The 20,998-nt window shown below is 40.0% G+C and overlaps 1 protein-coding gene across 3 annotated transcripts in view; it reads left to right on the top strand.

Annotated features, from left to right (window-relative positions):
• Nucleotides 1–20,998, top strand: part of LOC108427265 (roundabout homolog 1-like) — a 295,097-nt gene that overhangs the window by 242,561 nt on the left and 31,538 nt on the right. For 2 of the 3 annotated variants that reach the window (XM_017697275.2, XM_017697277.2), the window contains 6 exons: nucleotides 3,468–3,588; nucleotides 6,549–6,687; nucleotides 7,991–8,118; nucleotides 18,331–18,339; nucleotides 18,708–18,832; nucleotides 19,833–20,004. In XM_017697275.2, coding sequence (XP_017552764.1) covers nucleotides 3,468–3,588; nucleotides 6,549–6,687; nucleotides 7,991–8,118; nucleotides 18,331–18,339; nucleotides 18,708–18,832; nucleotides 19,833–20,004 — 694 coding nt within the window. The remainder of the gene's footprint in view (nucleotides 1–3,467; nucleotides 3,589–6,548; nucleotides 6,688–7,990; nucleotides 8,119–18,330; nucleotides 18,340–18,707; nucleotides 18,833–19,832; nucleotides 20,005–20,998) is intronic. The other variant, XM_017697276.2, reaches the window with a different exon arrangement.

Genomic DNA, 20,998 nt, shown 5'->3' with positions numbered 1-20,998 from the left:
TGAACTGGTTTTTCTGAGGAATGTATGTAAAGGTTCATCCATGTGCGTACGTTCTATAGCCTGTATATCGGACACAGTACGTTTTGCTGGTGTACGTATATTAGCTAGATGACATTTACTGACATCATAGAACATGCAGTGGATTTGCCACAAGTGACCATTATATGATTTATAGGCAGTTAATCTATTGTCTATCATTTATTTAAATGGTTTTACTATTTTGCTATTCTTCAGTTCATCTCACTTTGCTTCAATCATCATTCATGGTTCTATCGCTGCTATGAGTAACTAAATAAAATTAATTGGCCAGGTTCTAAAATTGAAATGACTGAGCCACTGCATTGCAACTGTTGCAAAATACTTAATATCACATATAAAACCATGTATCTCCATTTTTTCCTATGTCACTGGAGCACAGCAGTTGCACATTACATTTTGTGAACATTTAAAGATGAATGGGAAAGTAAAATGCTCTAAAATAATTCAGAATAAAATCGTGTACATGAACATACATGAAAAGCTAACAATAGTTTCGCCTTCTCCTACAAAGTTTTCTGAAAGAAACCTATAAACTATGACCACATAAAAATCCATTTCTGCTGTTGTGTTGACCTTGGTATGCTCTTTGCGCATTCAGGTGCTGGCAGCTGTAGCTTGCTGTTAATGATCTACTTTGTTTAACAGTAAAATTTGTGTTGCTATTGTAATTTATGATAAATTCAACTGTTTATTAAAAAAAAACATATTGTATTTTGGGGGCAGCACGGTGGCGTGGTGGGTAGCGCTGTCGCCTCACAGCAAGGAGGGCCTGGGTTCGATTCCCCGGCCGGGTGACCGGGGTCCTCTCTGTGTGGAGTTTGCATGTTCTCCCCGTGTCTGTGTGGGTTTCCTCCGGGTTCTCCGGTTTCCTCCCACAGTCCAAAGACATGCAGTCAGGCCAATTGGGTGTGCTAAATTGTCCCTAGGTGTGAGTGTGTGAGTGACTGTCTGTGTCTGTGTGTCTGCCCTGCGATGGACTGGCGACCTGTCCAGGGTGTATCCTGCCTTCCGCCCGAAGACTGCTGGGATAGGCTCCAGCTCCCCCCGCGACCCTGACGGAGAAGCGGCTTAGAAAATGGATGGATGGATGGATGGATGGATATTGTATTTTGTCTCTGCTTTTCATCATACGTTATGCCTCTAAACCATGGTAAAATTTTTGTGACAATGTCTTGAGAGACTTGAGAGAGATTGTTTTATTTCATCCTGCACCGAAATGGTAGAACTGGTGGTGAGAGAGACGCAAGTGAATTTCTTTATGCACTGGCTCCCCACACGCAATACTCTGCTGAGTCTAGTTGATTTTTTAAGTCCTGCAAGGCAACATACAGCTTTAAAAAGTTGTTTTACGAACTCCTACTAAAGTGTGATTGGACGATCCAAATCCACCAACACGGTTGCAGTTGCACAATTGAAATCACCCATTTCCATTCTGCAGACCAATCATGGGGTTGGAGACCTAGGCCACTCTGAAGTCACATCCCTCATACTCCTTGTTTATGACACTACTTAAACCCCATAATGTCACCCCCTGTTCTTCCTGCAATGTATTGCAAACTGTCGGAATGACCAAGATCATCCTATTGTCACTGTTCCAGAAAAAAGGGATCTTCAAAATGGCAGCTTTACAGGAGAAGGCAAAACGTTCAGAACTTTGAATTTCAGTAAATGTGAAGAGATTCTATTCCAAGCCATTCCAGTGATCATCTCTATTGATCCATTCAACATGACAAGTTCTAACAATGTAAAGGTTAGCTGGTATGCTTGATGCATAAAATGTATAAAATTCAAATTGGAAAATAATTTTTTCATATAATGATCGACTTTGCAGCCCTGCTCAGGGGGAATGTTCCTTGGTGCCCCACCTAACTGTGGCCTTCTCCGCTTGACACCACTGTGGCCCCTGCCCTCATCAAATGAGCTGTAACATGATGACACTTCAAGCCCTTCTGTTCCGGCAGGGCAATGCTTGGGTTCCCCTAAAGAACAGGACTGCTTTGAAACTCACTCCTTCTTCTACTCCACCTCCTCTTCCTCCTTTTCTCGGGCCTCTCTGAATCCTTCACTAAAGCACACGAGTGCCTTTTTACGACCTTGAGGAATGTGTCAGTTTGTGGAGCAGAGAAGTCAGTGGCCGGAGGGGCGGTCAGCCAGGCTGCTGTAAATCTGCCCAGCTGTTAGTGGAGAAACCTATCTCTCTCCCTCTTCCTCCTGCAAGATCTCACGGAATGAGGTTCCTTCCACTTCTTCTCAGAGACACTCGGACGCTCTTCAGTCCGACCTGCCTTTGTGTTTTTACTGCTGTTAATGACAGCAAAACAAATGCATAGCACCCCAGGGGACTCCTTGATACATGTAACTATATTCTCCTTAATTTCTGGCCTTCAGCGTTAGAATAGCTTTATCTGTCTCATCAAAATTTATAGCAGTACATGTGTAGAAGTCTGTGCTTGGATTTGTATCACTGAGTTACAGTCAAGGGATAATTTGTAAAGACCTGGTGCTTTTACTTTGGAGAGATAGCTAACTATATGTTTGTAACCTTAACTACTGAACCAGCTGTTAGCATCAAGCTCTAAACTCAAATTAACCCAACTTCATATTTTACAATAAATGCCTTTGAGCAGTCTTGTTAGGTGAACAGTTGTTGGTAATTATATGACATCAGCCTGAGGGTATTTTTCATACTCCCTGTCCACTTCATTAGAAACACCTACTTTACATTCACGTCCACTCATTAGTCACTTTATGACAGCTATCTTACAGGTCCATTATACCGGAATGTAACCCATCTGTTGCCATGCACATACACAGTCAGTATTGGTCAGCGTTTCATCTTTGGTCAGTTTCTGACCACAGGGCTGCAGCTGACCTAATTTATATCGGTTGATCCATATGGGAGTGGCCCTTTTATCCAGTACTGTGCAAAAGGCAGTGACCACTCTGTATAATTTCCAGTCAACTCTGCTAGTAAATACAAGCTATAACTTTTTTCAGCATTTTTGTGAGACTTTGTGTTTCAAAGAAATCTACAGAGATATTTTTCCACACCTCCAAAGTTCAGTCTTAGAGCTTCATTTTCTCCTCTCTCTCAAACCCAGTGCTTTAAATACTGTTTATCTGAAAGCTTGAGTGCCTGATGAACAAAAGCAAAAGAAAAGTAAACTGTTAACATCCCCAGATCCTGCCTGGATAATTTTCTCTTCTAAAACTTTGGATGACTATTTTCCTGCTTGAACTCTGAGATTCTTCAAATAGATACAAATAGAGAGCTTTATTTACAAAGTAAAATTGAATCAAAATTAAGACTTCACCTTGTAGAGTTTGCCAAAAATGTGTCTACATCGCCTACACTATGGGCACTCGTCCCTCAAATAATTAAAACAGTGCTCTCTAATTAATGCTTCTCTCCATCTTATCTTTCACAGATCCGCAGTGGAAAGCTGATGATCACTAACGCGCGGAAGAGTGATGCTGGGAAGTACGTTTGTGTGGGAACCAACATGGTGGGAGAGCGTGAGAGTGAGATAGCTGAGCTGACTGTGCTAGGTAAACACTCCAGTAACTTAACATCACACCCTTTCTGTCTATAATGTTTCTGAACTCTCTTCTGGCTCTATAGAGCTGCACAATGTGTTGCTTCTTAATCATCATGTCACTGCCATTTGTGATACTGACTGGGACTGTAACCCCAAAATCACAATGGTTTTACCATGTGTTGTGTGTCTTGACCAATAGCAGGTCCAGATCATTGTTTCTGTGCATGTTATAATGAATCAAGGTATTTATATATTAATACATCAAAAGTAAGTAATTCTGGTTAAAGAGTCTGTTAACATATATTAATAATCTGTATATGCTTTATGCTGTAGGGTCTTGTATGAATGTACAGTTGATATGTACATGTTGGTCATTTCCATGCAGATCTCGTGTTGGCTGGGTTGCTTCTTACTCGCCATAGCGGCGCTGATGGAACCAAAATGTTTATTCTTCTTTTATAAATGTTTTTTGGTTAATTCTGGCTTACATTAACTGAGATCTTAAACATCTGCTCATTTGGTCTGCTCCTTCAGTTATGAGAAACTCTTTCCACTAAACTCTTTGAAAATTTTCAGGTTTTAAATGTGGCACATTGTAAAGTTTTTCAGAGGAATTCTGAGTATAGTTACAGTTGCTAGGCTAGGAATTAGGAACTGTGTGAACCTGTTTGCTACAGCATCACCCTCAGGCAGACCAGTGCTCCATCTGTAGTTGAGAATAACAAGAATAATCAAGAATAACATAGATTGTGGGTGAAACAGGCTAATCCACTACCTTTCCCTGAATTTATGTTTGAGCATCTGTTTTTTTCTCTGACAGACAGTATAATGTTAAAATAAGTTTTTCAGTATTAAAATCAGTATTTTCAGGGACCTGGACCCTCCATGACCCCCTGCATTTCACATGTTGCCCTTAACTGTTTTAAAATTACTATAATGCACAACTTTAATGGATAAAAAGTGGCTTCAGTGCCTACTTTATGAAAGACCTCCAATATCTTACACAGTTTCAAAGTCTTAACTTCTGCCAGAAAATAAAAGCTGAAAAACTGCCGCCATGGAGTGTATTGTTTGTATCACCACTGTCAATCATCATGCTGTCTGAAACATTCATATGACCCTGATCAGGTACAGAATTTGTTTTTTAGCTTTTCACTCAATTTGAAAAATTGTTTAGGATTTATTTCTTTAAAATAATGATGGTTAATGATGGTTAAGTGACAAATCTTTACGGTCATTGAGATAATTGAGATAATTAATACTTGCAATTGTGTAGCCCTTTAAATATAATACAGGCTAATTGTTGACCATGTCATATTTTTAATACACCAAAGATCAAAACATTTTTAATGTATTGCAAGGATTGTCTCAATATGTAGCACTATAATAGTAGTCCTGTACTCTTAAAATAGATGGTTCTTCAACAGTTCTTTCATAAAGAAAATGGTTCTATTAAGAACCATGAATACTCAAAGAACCCTTTGTATGATTGAAGGGGTTCTTTGCATTATGAAAGGGTTCTTCAGAATCTGTTGCAGATTGTTCTGTATAGAACCTTTTAGAAAAGGGTTCAAGTTTGTAACAATAGAAGAACCATTTTGGGTGCGATATAGAACCCTTCCTAATCAACCTGAAGAACCCTTTCATAATGCACAGGGTTCTTTGAGTGTTTGTGGTTCTTTATAGAACTTTTTTCTTTTACTAAAGAACCTTTGGAGAATCATCTTTTCTGAGTCTAGTATGTCGTCCAGCTCTGTGGCTTAGTGTGGGATTGAGGGTCCCACCCTCTTCCCAGTTGGAGATTATTTATGTTTCTTCTCATCCATTTGCCAAATTAAAAGGGTTACGTAATAATGGACCTGCTTGTTCAGCTGTTCCCAAATTCCCTCGCTCTTTACTCACCTTCTGACCCCTGTGCTTAGGCCTATTTGGCAGCCCAGGTCAAAACCAGCTGTGCCCTCTGTCTGTCTTCGTCTGGCCCAGTCTGCTGACCCTTACTGTCCCCCTTGCTTCCCTCCTCTCTGAACCCCCTCACTACAAGCCCTTCCTGCCTGCCCAGACGTCTTATCACATGATCAGCTGGGCCCGGAGCCAATACGCGCACATTTCTGAGAGCGAGTAAAAACATTTAGTGCTAATAGAATAATACTGTTGATTGAAGCAACAGATTCCCGCCAGGGCCCTGGGGGGGGGAGCGCCTGGGGAAACGTGGTCAGACTTTAACAAGCCCTAAAACTATTACTGTGTAGATTTTTCTTTTTTTCCTGAGGTACATTTTTTCTTATGTTTCTTTTCCTTTTCTGCAAAATGGCTGTATTGAAAATAAGTGCTGGAAAGGGCTTACCACTGAACTCCTCTGAAGAACATGTGCTCTAAATTTAACATAAATCCAAGAATCAAACACAGTGATGAAGACTTAAAAGTAGCAGTTACTGCCAGTGATAACAAAAACATGTTGTGTTTTTGAAATATTTCTCACTTGTAGCTCACTGAAACAAGCAAAGGCAAAGAAACTCTGTGGAAAGTGCAGATTCTATTTTTTAATCTTGTTAGTAACTCACTGTTGTGTACACCGTCTTGTTTTTTGGTAAATCCTTGTTTTTGTTGCTGTTTGACATCAAAGCAAACAAAAAAAGGGGAAAGTGCAGGCTGCAACCTGTGAAAATTGAAAGTAAATATTAATGCGGTTTATTACTATGCATATAATTACATAATTACATTTTAATAACCAGCAAACCAGTGATATAACTTTAAATAATCACTCTGGACTGAGATAATGCTTTGGATGACAACAGTGGCAGTTTATCATATTTCTGGGCAGTAGTCCATTATGATCATGATCAAGTAATTATAACCATTCTTGAAATAAAACCTTGCAAATTGCAAATTGTATGATTATAATGATGACTAAAATCATTTCTGAACAATGAAACATGTATTTATTCTGTCTATTTTCACCTGTCTTTACAGAGCGACCGAGCTTCACGCGAAGGCCAAGCAGTGTGGTGGTCCTGGCCGACGAGAGTGTGGAGTTTCGTTGTGAGGCGCGAGGAGACCCCTTTCCCACCATCCGTTGGAGGAAGGAGGACGGGGAGCTGCCCAAGGGGAGGTACGGCTCTGCTCCCTCAGGCAGCCTGGATCTCCCAGATCTGCTCTGCTTTCACGTTCCCTCATACACGCATGATAAGAGCTCACAGTGTGAAAGAGTACAGTGTTCTCAGTTGCAGCCCAGGGGCCCCGCTGCTCTGCACAGTTTAGCATTTTCCATGCTCGGGCACACCTGATTCAACTCAACGGCTAATTATTCTGAGTCCTTTGTGAGTGGAATCAGCAGGGAAAGCACAAAAACGTGCAGTGCAGTGAGGTAGGAGGGGGATTCAGAACAGCTGTGTTAAAGAGAGGGGAATGCATAGTAAGACCTTCTAACAAGCTCAGTGATATGATAGGAAAGTGATGTAGCTGATGTTTGAAGAGCTTGTCAGAATTTTTAAACATTTCACCTTTAAAATGGAAGTTCCTCACAGTCCTTACAAATTAGATTGATGAACGTTACTGAGTAATTCATTGTAGTCATTGTATTATAAGTGTTAACAGTTTATAGTGCCCTTGGTCAAATTAGAGTTGATTGATTGTTTATGTGACAATAAGTTAACATATTCTCTACTGAGAACAATATTATTAAATAAAACTTTAATACACAGTTACTGTTTATTTACTGAATTGTACATATTGGGGAAATAATAAATATATTGGGGGAAAATGTGCATGTATAAATGTGCACATATATATATATATATATATATATATATATATATATATATATATATAGATAGACATATAGATAAGTAGTTGGTGTCCAAGGAAAAATAAATATCTCCAAAACAAGCCAAAAACTTCCCATTCAAAGTTCATCATTATTTCATCATGAAATTTTTACACAACGTAAAGGACAGCTGGTGAGCTGAAATGATGTGGACAAATAAAAATTAACAAAATGCTAAACTTCAAATAAATACAAATTGAGTACTTAAATCTGAAGAAAAATACAATATTTAAGTTTATTCCCTGTATTAGATGTGTCAACTAATTAACTAAGAAAATTAAGAAAATGTATCATTTGACCTGGGGATGTGATTTGATGGGTAGGTTTTGCATGTGACTGTATTTGATATCTATATGCTAAACAAAGGCCCTTTAATGCTATTTGTTCATTCACATACTTACATTTACACTGTGCATGTTGAAAATGCAGCTAAATATACATGCATTTTTCTTACTTACAGTGTAATTGAATTAGAATCTTAAAGCAACAATGAAAATCAACTTTTGAGGACCAGATGTATTATTGAGCTTTGTAGTGAAACTCTATGTCTTTCCTCTCTCTCCATCTCTTTCTGTCTCTCTTTCTGTAGGTATGAAATACTGGAGGACCACACGTTGAGTTTGCGGCGCGTGACCCCCGCCGATGTGGGCTCCTACAGCTGCCTGGCTGAGAACATGGTGGGGAAAGCTGAGGCTTCAGCAACGCTGACCGTGCATGGTGAGAGTTTACCCACATGCACACACACTAAACTTCCCCACACCTGCTGCTGCAGCACATGGAAGACATGCAGGGCTGAAGCTGCATGGACAGCTGCATGTGCTGGAAAAATAAACCCAAGCTGTTCACAGATTCAGTCCACCAGTCACTCTTTTTTACAGTCCCTGACATAACATTGCAACTCCATGACTTCACATCCTCATGCTAAACTCCGTTCATAGCAAATGACAGATACACTATATTTCCAAAAGTATCGCTCGTCTGCCTTCACACGCATATGAACTTCTGTGACATCCCATTCTTAATCCACAAGTTTTAATGTTTGATGTCAGCTCTTTGTGTGTTTAGGGAATTTTTGACCATTCTTCCAGAAGCACATTTGTGAGGTCAGACATTGATGTTGCATGAGATGGCCTGGCTCACAGTCTCTGCTCTAATTTATCCCAAACATGTTCTATCGGGTTGAGGTCAGGACTCTGTGCAGGCCAGTCAAGTTCTTCCACACCAAACTCGCTCATCCATGTCTTTATGGACTTTGCTTTGTGCACTGGTGCGCAGTCATGTTGGAACAGGAAGGTGCCGTCCCCAAACTGTTCCCACAAGGTTAGGAGCATGAAATTGTCTAAAATCTCTTGGTAAGCTGAAGTATTAAGAGTTCCTTTCACTGGAACTAAGGGGCCGAGCCCAAATCCTAAAAACCAACTCCACACCATAATCCCCCCTCCACCATACTTTACACTTAGCACAATACAGTCAGGCTAGTATCGTTCTCCTGGCAACCGCCAAACCCAGACTAATCCGTCGGATTGCCAGATGGAGAAGCGTGATTCGTAACTCCAGAGAACATGTCTCCACTGCTCTAGAGTCCAATGGTGGCGCTTTCGTGGCTGAGTTACTGTCATGTCCAATCGCTTCCACTTTGTTATAATACGACTGACAGTTCACTGTGGAATATTTAGTAGGGAGGAAATTTCACAACTGAACTGTGGACGTTCCACAGATGGTATCCTATCATGGTACCATGCTGGAATTCACTGAGGTCCTAAGAGTGACCCATTCTTTACAAATGTTTGTAGAAGCAGTCTGCATGCCTAGGTGCTTGGTTTTATACACCTTTGGCCATGGAAGTGAATGGAACAGCTGAATTCAATTATTTGGATGGGTGAGTGAATACTCACCCATCTATTTGGAAATATAATGTATCTTATGAATATGGTTTGTAATCAGCTGGACCACAGATTTACAGCCAGTGCATTCTGACTAATTTTGATATTCAGGTATCCATGATGGTCACTGAAAAATTTCGTAACTGTGGGGAAAAGTAACTGTGGCATGCGCCTGCAAAGATGCAGCGCTGACGAACCTTGGCAAGGATGCCAGGGAGAGAGCCGCGAGTGTGGAGGGGTGGAGCGCAAAGCCCAAGCTCCTTAGACGGACGCGAGACATGAGAGTGATGGCAGGAGGAGGAGGACGAGGATGCTGGTGCCAACCACGAGAGGCACCAGAGCAATGAGCAAGTCCCGAGTTGCCAGCTGGGGGCGATAATGAGGGGGCGGAGTGGCAAGCTCTTGTTCCCTCTCAGCTCCAGTGCTCACGCTGCCCTTAATGTGAGCCAGCTGATGCTGATCTGGCTGGTAGCGTGAGCGCCTTTAAAAAGAGCTGAGAGGAAACAGAGCGAGAGAGGGACAAGCAGCAGCAAGAGACTGTAAGAGCTGAAAAGCTCGGTAAAGAGACTGAAAAGGCTAGTTAGCATCAGCCACTGAAAAGTGGCCAGCTTAACGTGGCGTTGGTTTTGTTTGTTTTTGTCTTCTGTGAATCAAAGTAATGGCTTCTACAACGTTGAATCCTGCCTCCAGTGTCCTCCTTGAGCCCAGGGTAGCACATGCCATGCTACAGGAACAAAATTAGACTTTTGGTTATTATATCAGAATATAATATGGGCATTTTGAAGATCTACCCACAGAATTTTATTAATGTCAGAGGAATATGAGAGCCAAATTCAGTTTTTGACTGTGTCATATTTGCTTCCAGAATTCGCTGATAGTTAGTGGAATCCATTCTTTCATATACTTGTGCGATGTTTTCTGTTTCTAGGAAACATCTACTTGTGCAATGCATAACAGAGCCACTCTTATGCTTAACAGTTGGCAAGGAGTTCCTTTCATCAAATGCTGCTCCTTTTTATCTCCAAACATACTTTTTGGGATTATGGCCAAATAGCTCCATATTCGCTTCATTAGTCCACAGCATTTGTTTCCAGAATGCCTCAGACCTTGCATGCTTCAGGCATTGACTTTTGAGGTCACAGGTATGGTTTTCCTTCTGATGACTTTCCCATGCAGATAATTATTGCACACAGTTCCTCTTAACTGCCATTTCTTAAGTGGTTTGATATCTTTCATAGCCTTCCCCTGCTTTGTAGGCATCAATGAACTTCATTTTCAGATCGTCAGCCAGCTGTTTAGTGGAGTCCATGACTGTTGAGTGTGTGTGAAGAAGGTTTAAAGAGTCAGGGAATTTATTACTACAATTATTATGTATGACCCGCCTAACCAGCCCATAAAAGTTAATTAAGTTTTGAGGCTTAAAAGGCTTACCTGAAGTTTTGCATACAACACAATTACTACTTTATTATAGTGTGCTGGAGATATATTTACTACTTATCACTTAAAATATCAACAAAATCTGTAATTTGGCCCAATATGTACATGTGGGATACATTCAGGAAGCTTATGCTTGCACACATGATTACACATCAGGTGAGATTGGAAGGGATCAGCTAGTCACAGTTCACCCATTACTTTATTCTAGACTGCACCACTGGATTTACAACTAGTATGGGTTTGTTGGGTCCTTTATGCTCAGTGTCGCTGCTGACTGAGCCACCGCAGGGGCTCATGTGTTGACCTCGCAGTCTTTGGCGCATCCCGAGAGGGCCACGCAGCCTTTGAACAGGCAGCCACATTACGCTGTGTCACTGGGGGATGACAGGAAGTAAGGTTTAGTGGCTAGCAGCAATGTAGTGAGCATATGATACGATAGAAGAGCAGCAGAGGGATGTGTTAGCCCGGCCTTAGCCTCCTCTTTGAAGAGAGGAAATGAACTGGAGCAACAAGCTCCATTTCTCTCCCTCCCCCATATCCTCCTCCTTCACCTCCTTCTTCTCCACCTCCTCCACCCCCAGTTGCCCCAGTGACACCCAGCCAGAGACACATGGAGGGAGGATGGCCTAATTAAAGACAAGCCCCAGTCCCACGCTGGGAGATAACATGTTTCCAATTACACAGTCTAATTCCAGACCTGGGAAAAAAGCCGAAAAGCAAAGCAGCGAGAGTGAACGCAGTTTGGCCTCAGTATGGAGAGGAAGGAGAGAAGTGGAGATAGCTGATGAGTATGATTGGGTGAGCTGGAGAGAAGTACTTACGCAAACACCCTGTAGGCTTTTTTTCTGATGCATTTTTTTTCCTCCCTCAATCGAGACACCTAAGAGTAGAGTGGTGAGGGAAGAAAGGCCAGTCTGGAGGAAGCAGACATAACAATGATGTTGTCTGACAAACATATTATCTCATTTGGAGAGATACTTGTAGCTACAGATGACTGAGATAACCTCAGAGGGCTGAGTGCCTTTGTGTGTGTGTGTGTGTCTGTGTTAGTTTTTATACATTTGTAGGACAAAAATGGTCTAAAGAAAAGAAAATTGTTTTTAAAATTGTATTTATTTATGTAATTTTTTACAAAAGCTCTGTTTCATTTTTAAAACAAAGAGCAGAGACATTTCTTTTTGGCTCCTAAGGTTAAAATTGTGATTAGGTTTAGAGTTAACCTCAAAAATCTTATTATATATTAGAAACACAGCACAAATTAGCATCATTATAGAGGTGGGTTTTTTCTGTTTTTTTTTTCTGGACTTTGGATATTTAAAGGCTAAAGTGAAGGCCTAGCTTTAATGTTAATGTTGCATAATTAGTATATTAGTTTGCCACTGATATGATGCATATGGGAAATTATTATATGTAGGTAAACACGTCCTATATATATGTACACGTGGTGAGAGAGATAGAGAGAGGGAGCGAGAGAGAGAGAGAACTCAGTAATACCATTGCAAATTTTTTTTTTTTTTATCTTCAGCATAATGAAATGTCTCGTGGATAAGATTAAATATGCGCTGGATAAGACTGTCTATAATTCACTGCAAACTTAATAATGAAACACTACCATTTATTCAGCACATTTAATATTAGGTTTATTTTCTGCGTGATTTATAAAGGCTATTAAGATTTAATGCAGTTATTGTATTTTTTTTTTCATGTTCATGCAGCACTACTTTTCCAAGCGCTCCACTTAGATTCCAGACTTTTCATACTTGACCTGCATTGCCGTATAAACCTTTTTACATAGTTACATTTTTCTTCTAGAGAAAAATAAACAAACACCCACAAGCTTTCTTTGGGCTGAGAGAGACAGGAAGGCAGATAGAGGGTCTTCCTCGGTTACCCGGGCGATGAGATCGGTGCAGTCATGGCCTCCACCAATCAGCACTGATTATCAAAACAGCCCATGTGTCGTCGGCCGTTGAGCCACAGTATGGTTTTATTCCAGATTTCCCCTCATTCCTCCCTGCGTTCTCCTCTTCTGTAGCCTCATTCTCTCACGTTGAACACTCAGTGCTGGTGTGAACATCATAAAAATACCCCATAGCAGTTTTTATGGCTGCCATAATTATTCTTCAGGCACAGTTCTGATTAAAGTGTAGTCTGAGGTGGTTCTGATCCAGGTGAAAGGGTGCTGTTGTCATTTTTGGGCCATAAAAACAACATTAGTGGCAGTTTCATGTTCTGAGATTGTGACTCCTATCGGAGGCTTTGAAATGGGTGTGACTGGGTGCATGTGAGAGTTTTCCTCCATGGGGAGTTTAAAGGATGTGAAGAAGGACTCATACGATTGGAAGAAAAATTCACACACATAGTGCTGTTCAAAGGTTACTAAGCAGTGCAGATTAAAATATTCTAAACTAGACACAGAGAGGTATTTTAGATATTGTATTCAGTATTTAAGATATTTTGAAAATTACAACAAGAAGTTATTGGACAATAAATCATATATTTGGTTTTATTGATTTTATTCTTCAAGTACTGCAGAAGCCTTTACAGTGTGTGAAATTGTCATGTTAAATGGAAAATAATAAGTGCTCAAAAATTACTATATTAAGTTAATGTAAAAAATGAAGGTTCTGGACGTTTGTTGCAAAGTTGCCATTTAGGATTTTTTGGTTTGTTTGTTTTTTTGTCACCTTTTTGGAATATTTTCTTGGTGACAAATTGTACAAAAGCCTTGAACCAATCCATAAATACTCCAATAACATTTTCACAGAACATGCATCCGACTCCACCCCTCCTGCCCCAGCCGTCAATTAAGACGTTTCAGAAATCCTTAAACGTGAAGTGATATTACTATGATGTGTGTAAACTGGCTTATTCTTTAACATAAATCTTCTTTGTCCATGTGTAAAGTCTGCACTACATTGCCAAGCCAAAGTTTGGCGATGTAGTGGATCGTTTTTTAGCGATGGAGATCTCAATGATCTCAGTATTAGCTAAATTGCTTCTGCCCTGCAGACTAGAGCCCAACAGATATGTCAGGTGGCCAGTAATATCTGACCTAATTAGTCTGAACACAAAACACCATCATATAAAATGTGTACAAACTAACATTTAACATGACAATAAAATGTTATAAAAAGACGCAAACAATCAAAAACACAGAATTCTGAGCAGCTGCAGCTTATAGAAGATAAGACGTGTGACAGTTGAGCACTGACAATCTTAGTGGTTACAAAAGCTCTGTAACTAAAAGTATTGGTATAATAGTATTTAGTATATTAGTTGATGTTTTAGCCCCTTAAAATGGATATCAGCCAAGATGTTCATACAGTATCAGGTGGGCTTTACTGTACCACAGCATATCAAAATACTTTCTACTTCTATCTGCAACAAAATTGGTTTTATATTATTGGAAACTTTTGAACTTTTGATTCCAAACTTTTAAATGGTAGTGTATTTTTCACACACACACACACACACACACACACACACACACACACACACACACACACACACACACACACACACACAACCCTTCCCCCTGCATCTTTATGCCTTCATGTGGGAGTCGTAACTCAGTCCAAACACGGCCTCAGAGCGAGATTGGGGTCGTAACTCAGGCCTGCTCTGCTAGGTGAAGCTTTTCACACCTTCAAATGCAACTCTGGTTCAATGGGTCTCATAGGGGGCCAAACAACTCATGCCTTGTCCTCTGATTTCCCCCTCAGACACAGCCTCCGACACAGGGTCTTTATCCTCCTGCCACTCTTTCTCTCTCTCCGGCCAGTGCAGACAAACCCTCATCTGTCCCTTCAGCACCCCCTCCAACTCACTCTATAAAGCTGCCAGAGGAATTCATGCCCCGGGCTGCACTTATTTCAATAAACACACTTTACATGTCACGGGTCACACGCTGGAGCTCCACCGTGAACAATGTAAACCCATAGCATGTCACTGAAGGACTGTTTGTAGTGGTTGCAAGTATTACTGTGTGTACCTGTGTTTGTGTGTGCGCCTGTGTGACTATGCCTGTGTGGTTAGTCCACAGTTTTGTTTAGACATGTTTTAGCACCTATTTAATGTATGAGTGTTTTGTTGCATGTGGCAGTTTATCATCTACTAAGGTGTCTAATATGACTTATATTAACATGGCATATGAACTTCATTGACCTATCCAAGCTCCACCTACTAATGCGTTTTGTGCATTATTTGAGTCATAGTGTACAAAGCATTTTACTACAGATTTTACTCTGATGTCAAATATGTTTAAAATGGTAACACCCCCTTTAGTTTGGGATCCCTTTCGAGGGTCTCCCCAGATGGGGGTCTAGACTTAAGACTGGAAATAACTGTCCAAGGTGGCTGTTGAGAGGACAAACTTTCCTATAAGAACTTTGTCAAGTCGCTATCACCAAGTAGCTTGACTTTATTTATAAAGCTCTAGGCATCACATTGTCGGGCTTTCTTTTTTTGCCGTATTTCAGTATGTTGGGTAAGTGCAAAGAGGAAATTGCTATCTATGAGCCAAGCTGAAGCTAACAAAGTAAGCTACAAAATTATTTTAGCTAACTAGCAAAAGCTAAGGGGCACAATCATCAAGAGATCATGATTGCAGTCCTTCTCTGTGCCACAGACAGGGAGCATGATTAGACTTGCTTTGTCTGGGGGTAATATGGTCCCATTCCCCCATTGCTCAGTGTGATGTTAGCCAATGCAATCTGTTAGCGTAACAGACTTGGCAGTTAGAGTTCTTCTACAAGTGTGCTGAACTGCACTGTAGTGAACTTGTGTTAGCCGGAGTTTGAAAAGATGTGGCGGGACTTCAGGTGACTTAGAGACAGCACATGCTAGCTTTCACCCGCCCCACTTGGTAGCATCATGCAATAGTGTTAGACTTAGCTAGTGGAACTTGAGCTAGGACTAAATTGAAAGAGAAAACTGTCAAATTCCAAGCCAAAACAGTCAATATTCATAAATCATGGCTACAAATTAACATTAATTGCACAATGTTCTCTAAGGCTTAACTAGGCTAGCAACAGTTAGTATAAAAGAGCATATTTGTAAGCAGTGTGTGAATAAATCAGTTGAATGACAGATGCACATTTGACCTCTGGGACATTAATAATCTCACTGCAAATAGCATGTAAACAGTCTTTTAGTCTGGGTCACAAATACCCTGTGAAGAATCTCATATCTTGACATAAAGCACACATTTCGGTAGAAATGATGGCTTCTGAGCTGCTGTTGACCAAACGCAGAACTAACAGGACATGGAGAATGTGACGAAATGTCCCCTTCCTGTTGCACTCACATGCTGGGTGAAGGGCATGGGCTCGTTTGATGTCCGCTGTTCACATATTAATCAAAGTGGTCCACTCTAAAAACACGTCTGAGTAGGGAGGGCTGGGTTAAGGGCCTCAGTAAAAGCCAACATCAACACGGGTCTCCCTCCTGGTCTGCCACCCCTACCAACACACAGCACGGCCTGCGCTGTTTGTGCAGTTGGGATGTCTGGGTTTAACGCATAGTTTGACTTGCAATAACATTCCACAGTTGCTGATGACATAGGCAGATATTGAGCCATACTGGTCAGCTGCAGTTACCACAGAGCATAGTGTAGCTGGATCACTGAATGTCATTCAACAGCTATGCGGTTAAAAGAGACGGAAGCTGGTGACTGAAGTAATTTGTGAATGGTAAAGGAGAGCTAGTATTTACAGCACTGACTGTTTCATATTTCTTCTGTTGTTATAAATGCCTTTCCATTCTCAATGTACAGAACTGTGCAAATTTCAGTGACCGTCCTTCATTTAATTAACTTTCAGTCAAAATCCATTAGCAAAAAGTTTTTCATTTTTCAGGAGACATTTATGAGGAGAATAGATATAGGATAATCCACTTGCATTAGGAGGGAGAAATCAAATTAAAGTAAACGAAATTATAAAAATCGGAGTTCAAAATTATTATAAGACACAGAGAAAATGTGACTACTAACAACCACCAAAGAATTGGTAGACCATCAATACTGTCACCTTTAGATAAACAGAACTTAAAGCTTTCATCTTTGAGGAGAAAGTCAAGCTCCATTCTTGCTTCAGATCTGTCCATCTGTCCATCCCTCCACTGTGAGAAGACAACATTATAAGTCTGAAAAGATGTGCAGCTGTCAAGAAAACCTTACTGCGAAAAGAAAATAGAAGAAAATTTAAAAATCAAGCAAATAAGCTGCTGGTGTTCTCAGTGTAATGGACTGACCACCTAGAGTCCAGACCTCAACATCGTTGGAGTGTCTTCAATCCTGGAAATGAAGAAAATGCAACCAACTCCCAAAGACTGAACCTCTGAAGTGTAAAGAAGCTTTGCTGCAGATTTCAAGTCTCCCAAAAATAATTATATTAAACTGCTGAGGCTTTTGCCTAATATTTAAATATATGTTTTCATAAATATATGTTTACCATAGACTTTGTGGCCATTTTAACTGGAAATTAATAAAATGAAGAATGGTCTGTCTGTAACTTTTGCACAGTACTGTATATACATCCCTTTTTTATTGGAGCCAGGAAAGTTTTGTGATTCTGGGAGCATTTAAATGGTCTACACAAGAGAAAAATCTGCTTTTACTTGAAGTAGTACAAATGTTACAGGGCCTTTATCAAGAGAAAAACAAATGTGTAAATATTCATATATAATATGCTATTAATATGTAGATGTTTCAAAATGTACTGGTCACACTTTATTTGGATGGTTTCCTATAGATGATCTACAGATGTTTAAATTATTAACAAACCTTCTGTTGATTCTCAACAACATTAGGGTTGGATTTAGGAGCAGGTGTAGGTTTTGCATTTTTTGAGGTTAGGGTTAGTGTTAGATAGTGCTAGATTTAGGGACAGATTTATTAGAATCTTTCACATGCAACTTAAAGTTCAGTTGCATTTAATAGATATTTACTTAAAGGTTAGTCAAAGATAGATTGAGCATCTACAAAGCATGTACAATGGCCCATCCAAATTAAATGTTACCAATGTACCATTCAAAATCTATTACATAAAGTCCACATATTGGAAAACTAAGCAAAAACAGCCTTTCTGAATGTATTGTTCCAGCACATTTACATATATCTGTATATTCAGCTTCAGAGGTTTAGCTCCATCCATTCACATCATAGTTATGTGTGAGTGTTTTAACCTGGACTGCTTTTTGAATGAGACACATTACAAAATATTTTAACTGGTGTGAAATTTTTTAGAACATTTTGACTGGTTTTGGTAGGTAAATATGCACAAATGCCATGAGTTGACCTATCCACACGGACTATCCACTGGACCTTTTAAGGTCAGGGTTGAGTTGGAGGTAAACAAAACTATTTTAGCTGCAGTAAAACAAATCAGTGGAAACACACAAAGATAAAAATTCAGACGAGTGCATGCCTCATATGAGCGTTGGCGTTGAGTGTTCATCAGTCACGAGTAGTTCTGCTGCTATGTGTCCTCATTCCACTGAGATCACTTTATAATGTGGCCATAAAGTGCAGTTGAAAGAAGTACTGATGGATGAATGTGTTGACTGTGACTCATCAGCTGCTTTTCTCTGTCTCTCTTTTCTTTTGTAGTCACGTCTGGTAAGTTGTCATCCTCCACCCATCCACCATACAGCTAGTGACAGGAAGTGGTCCAAGTGCTTAACACCATTATCCCATCACCATCTTCCATCCTCCATATATCTCACACTAAAGCTGGAACAGCTATGATGGCAATAATGGGTAAATCAAAAATGTATCTGAATTCAAAGGTAAAAGCAATTTTCTCCTATGATTAGATGGAACTGTGAAGGTTGCTGCTATTCTTTTTATCCCTGTATTAGACATGATATTGATATCTTTTTCATCTCTCTGTACTCACTTATGAATTGCACATTATGCTAATTAATATTTCATTCTGCTTTGCCCTGAGACTGAGGTAACCCTCTGTTGATGTGTGTCATGTGCAGTGCCCCCAGCGTTTGTAGTGCGTCCCCGGAACCAGGTGGTGGGTGTGGGGCGAACAGTTACTTTCCAGTGTGAAGCCACGGGGAACCCCCAGCCTGCCATCTTTTGGCAGCGAGAAGGCAGCCAGGTGAGACTTTCCTGCCTATATTCTCCATCTCTGAGAACCACTTGATGTCTTACTCAGAGGAATCTGATAAAATTCTTGGGCCATGTTATAGAAACATCCGAAATCCTACCTTTTGGTCACCATGACAGTTTTATTAGGGCCTATAGCTGCTACAGAACAACATATCCTAACTCCAAATATGAAAAGAGTATTACAGAAGCATCCTAACATGACAGGATGTCCTAAGTCCTGCTCTAACTTTAGGACTTACCCCAAGGCTATTTTAACTTCTGTTTTAATTCTACCAATTTTTTTTTAATTTTCTGGATAATTGTGATGATATAAAGTGATTTGATATGAAATGGTTAATCATAGAGAAATTTATCCTTTTGGATTTTACAGTGGTGGTTATTGAAACCAAGAGTCATGATGTGTACAACATAATATAGCCATTTTATTTACTTTTCAAAATGAGCAGTGAACCCATACGTCTTTATTCATTATATAGGCTTTGGGTACTATTTTTCTTTATGACATCCTGCATGTACATCTTCACCAAAATTGTAATTTAAAATATAGTTTTGTTCAAAATTATTTAGAAAAACTATCATAATATCTCAAAAATGTAAAAACGTTCTGAAATTTTAAAGGCATCAAACGTTTACATTCTTTACTAATGGTCTCGAGTGTGTATTCAGTTTTTTCTGTTTGTTTCAGTTTTTAAAAAGCAAAAACAGAGCAAAATGTAAAGGATGTTCCAAAATAAGACAATAACTTGATCAAATTAAAATCATCTTCTGCTTCTACTAAAATCTACTTCTACACAAAAATGGTATTGATTATAAGTTCAAAATCTCTCTGCTTGTTTCAGCTCTGAGTATGAAATGATTAATATTAAATGATATAAATACATAAGAGAAAACTGCAGTGTTTAAATTTGCCTTTTGTAATGAACGTATTTCTTTCATTATGTTACTCTCTCTTTCTGTTTCCCTCCATTCTTTCTTTCCTCTCTACACAGAACCTGCTGTTCTCCTACCAGCCCCCTCAGCCCTCCAGTCGTTTCTCTGTCTCTCAGACGGGTGATCTGACCATCATGGATGTGCAGCGCTCAGATGGCGGCCTTTACAGCTGCCAGGCACTCAATATCGCCGGCAGTGTCATCACCAAGGCCCTGCTGGAGGTCACAGACGGTGAGAGAGAAAGCACACACAGCAGCATGGTCCCCGTCACACACCTGCAGTACCCGCACTGCTGATAAGGAACATGATTAAGACCGTCTGGATTGAAATCATGGAGTCCACAGGTGGCGATAGGATAGTACAGAGTAGACTGGATTACTATGGAATCCCTTCTGTCAGCTGGCAGAGAAACAAGGCTCTTATGTAGCGAAGGTCACTGATTTATCCGTGCTCTGCCCGCAAATGCATTTTCTAATGACTAGTGTTGCCAGGTAGGGCAAGCTTTACAGAATGTTGGCAAAAATCCAATTTGGCCAAATATTTGTCCGAATATGTAAATTTAGAATGTAGCACTACATGTAGTTAATGCTGTGATAAAAAAAGTGGAGAAACTTGGAAGTGTCATGTTGATAATTCATTATTTTACTATATAGGCATATTTTACCAGATAGTTTTGGAGAGTACATAGCAGTTGAACGTCTTTATAGTGAGTTTTATTCTTTACAGACATGTTTCATAATTGGGCTTTGGCTTGTTAAATGGGGAAAAAGTGCACCATTTACACAGGCTATATGTAGCGCATTTAAAAACCCCATTAAAAATCTGATTCATCCTAATAGTGTGACCTTTCACATGCATACAAAATGAATATAACTTGAAATTAATAGCACACTCTGTGAGGTTATACAGACTTTACGGAACAGTAGCTCAAATACCATTCAACCTAATATATTTAGATTGGAATTTATATTTGCTACAGAGCATTAAGTTTCTGGTTAAATGCTAAGCTACCAAACTGGACTGAGTTGTCGTAGCTAATCAAAATAAGGCAAAGCAGAAACAACAACACGAACATATGGTGTTTTGGATGCTGGTATGCTGGTCAGCAGCAATGGAAGTTCTGCTGACCAGCATATGCTGATCACCAGCAAAACTAGCATATTTTGTGTTTTGATACTGGTATGCTGGTCAACCACCCTGACCATTTTCAGCAAGGGGCTCAATT

This window comes from Pygocentrus nattereri, chromosome 18 (genome assembly GCF_015220715.1).
Source record: "Pygocentrus nattereri isolate fPygNat1 chromosome 18, fPygNat1.pri, whole genome shotgun sequence".
NCBI classification, from domain to species: Eukaryota; Metazoa; Chordata; class Actinopteri; order Characiformes; family Serrasalmidae; genus Pygocentrus; species Pygocentrus nattereri.
The sequence above is the reverse complement of the archived record's forward strand: the minus strand, read 5'-3'. Positions and strand labels throughout refer to the sequence as shown.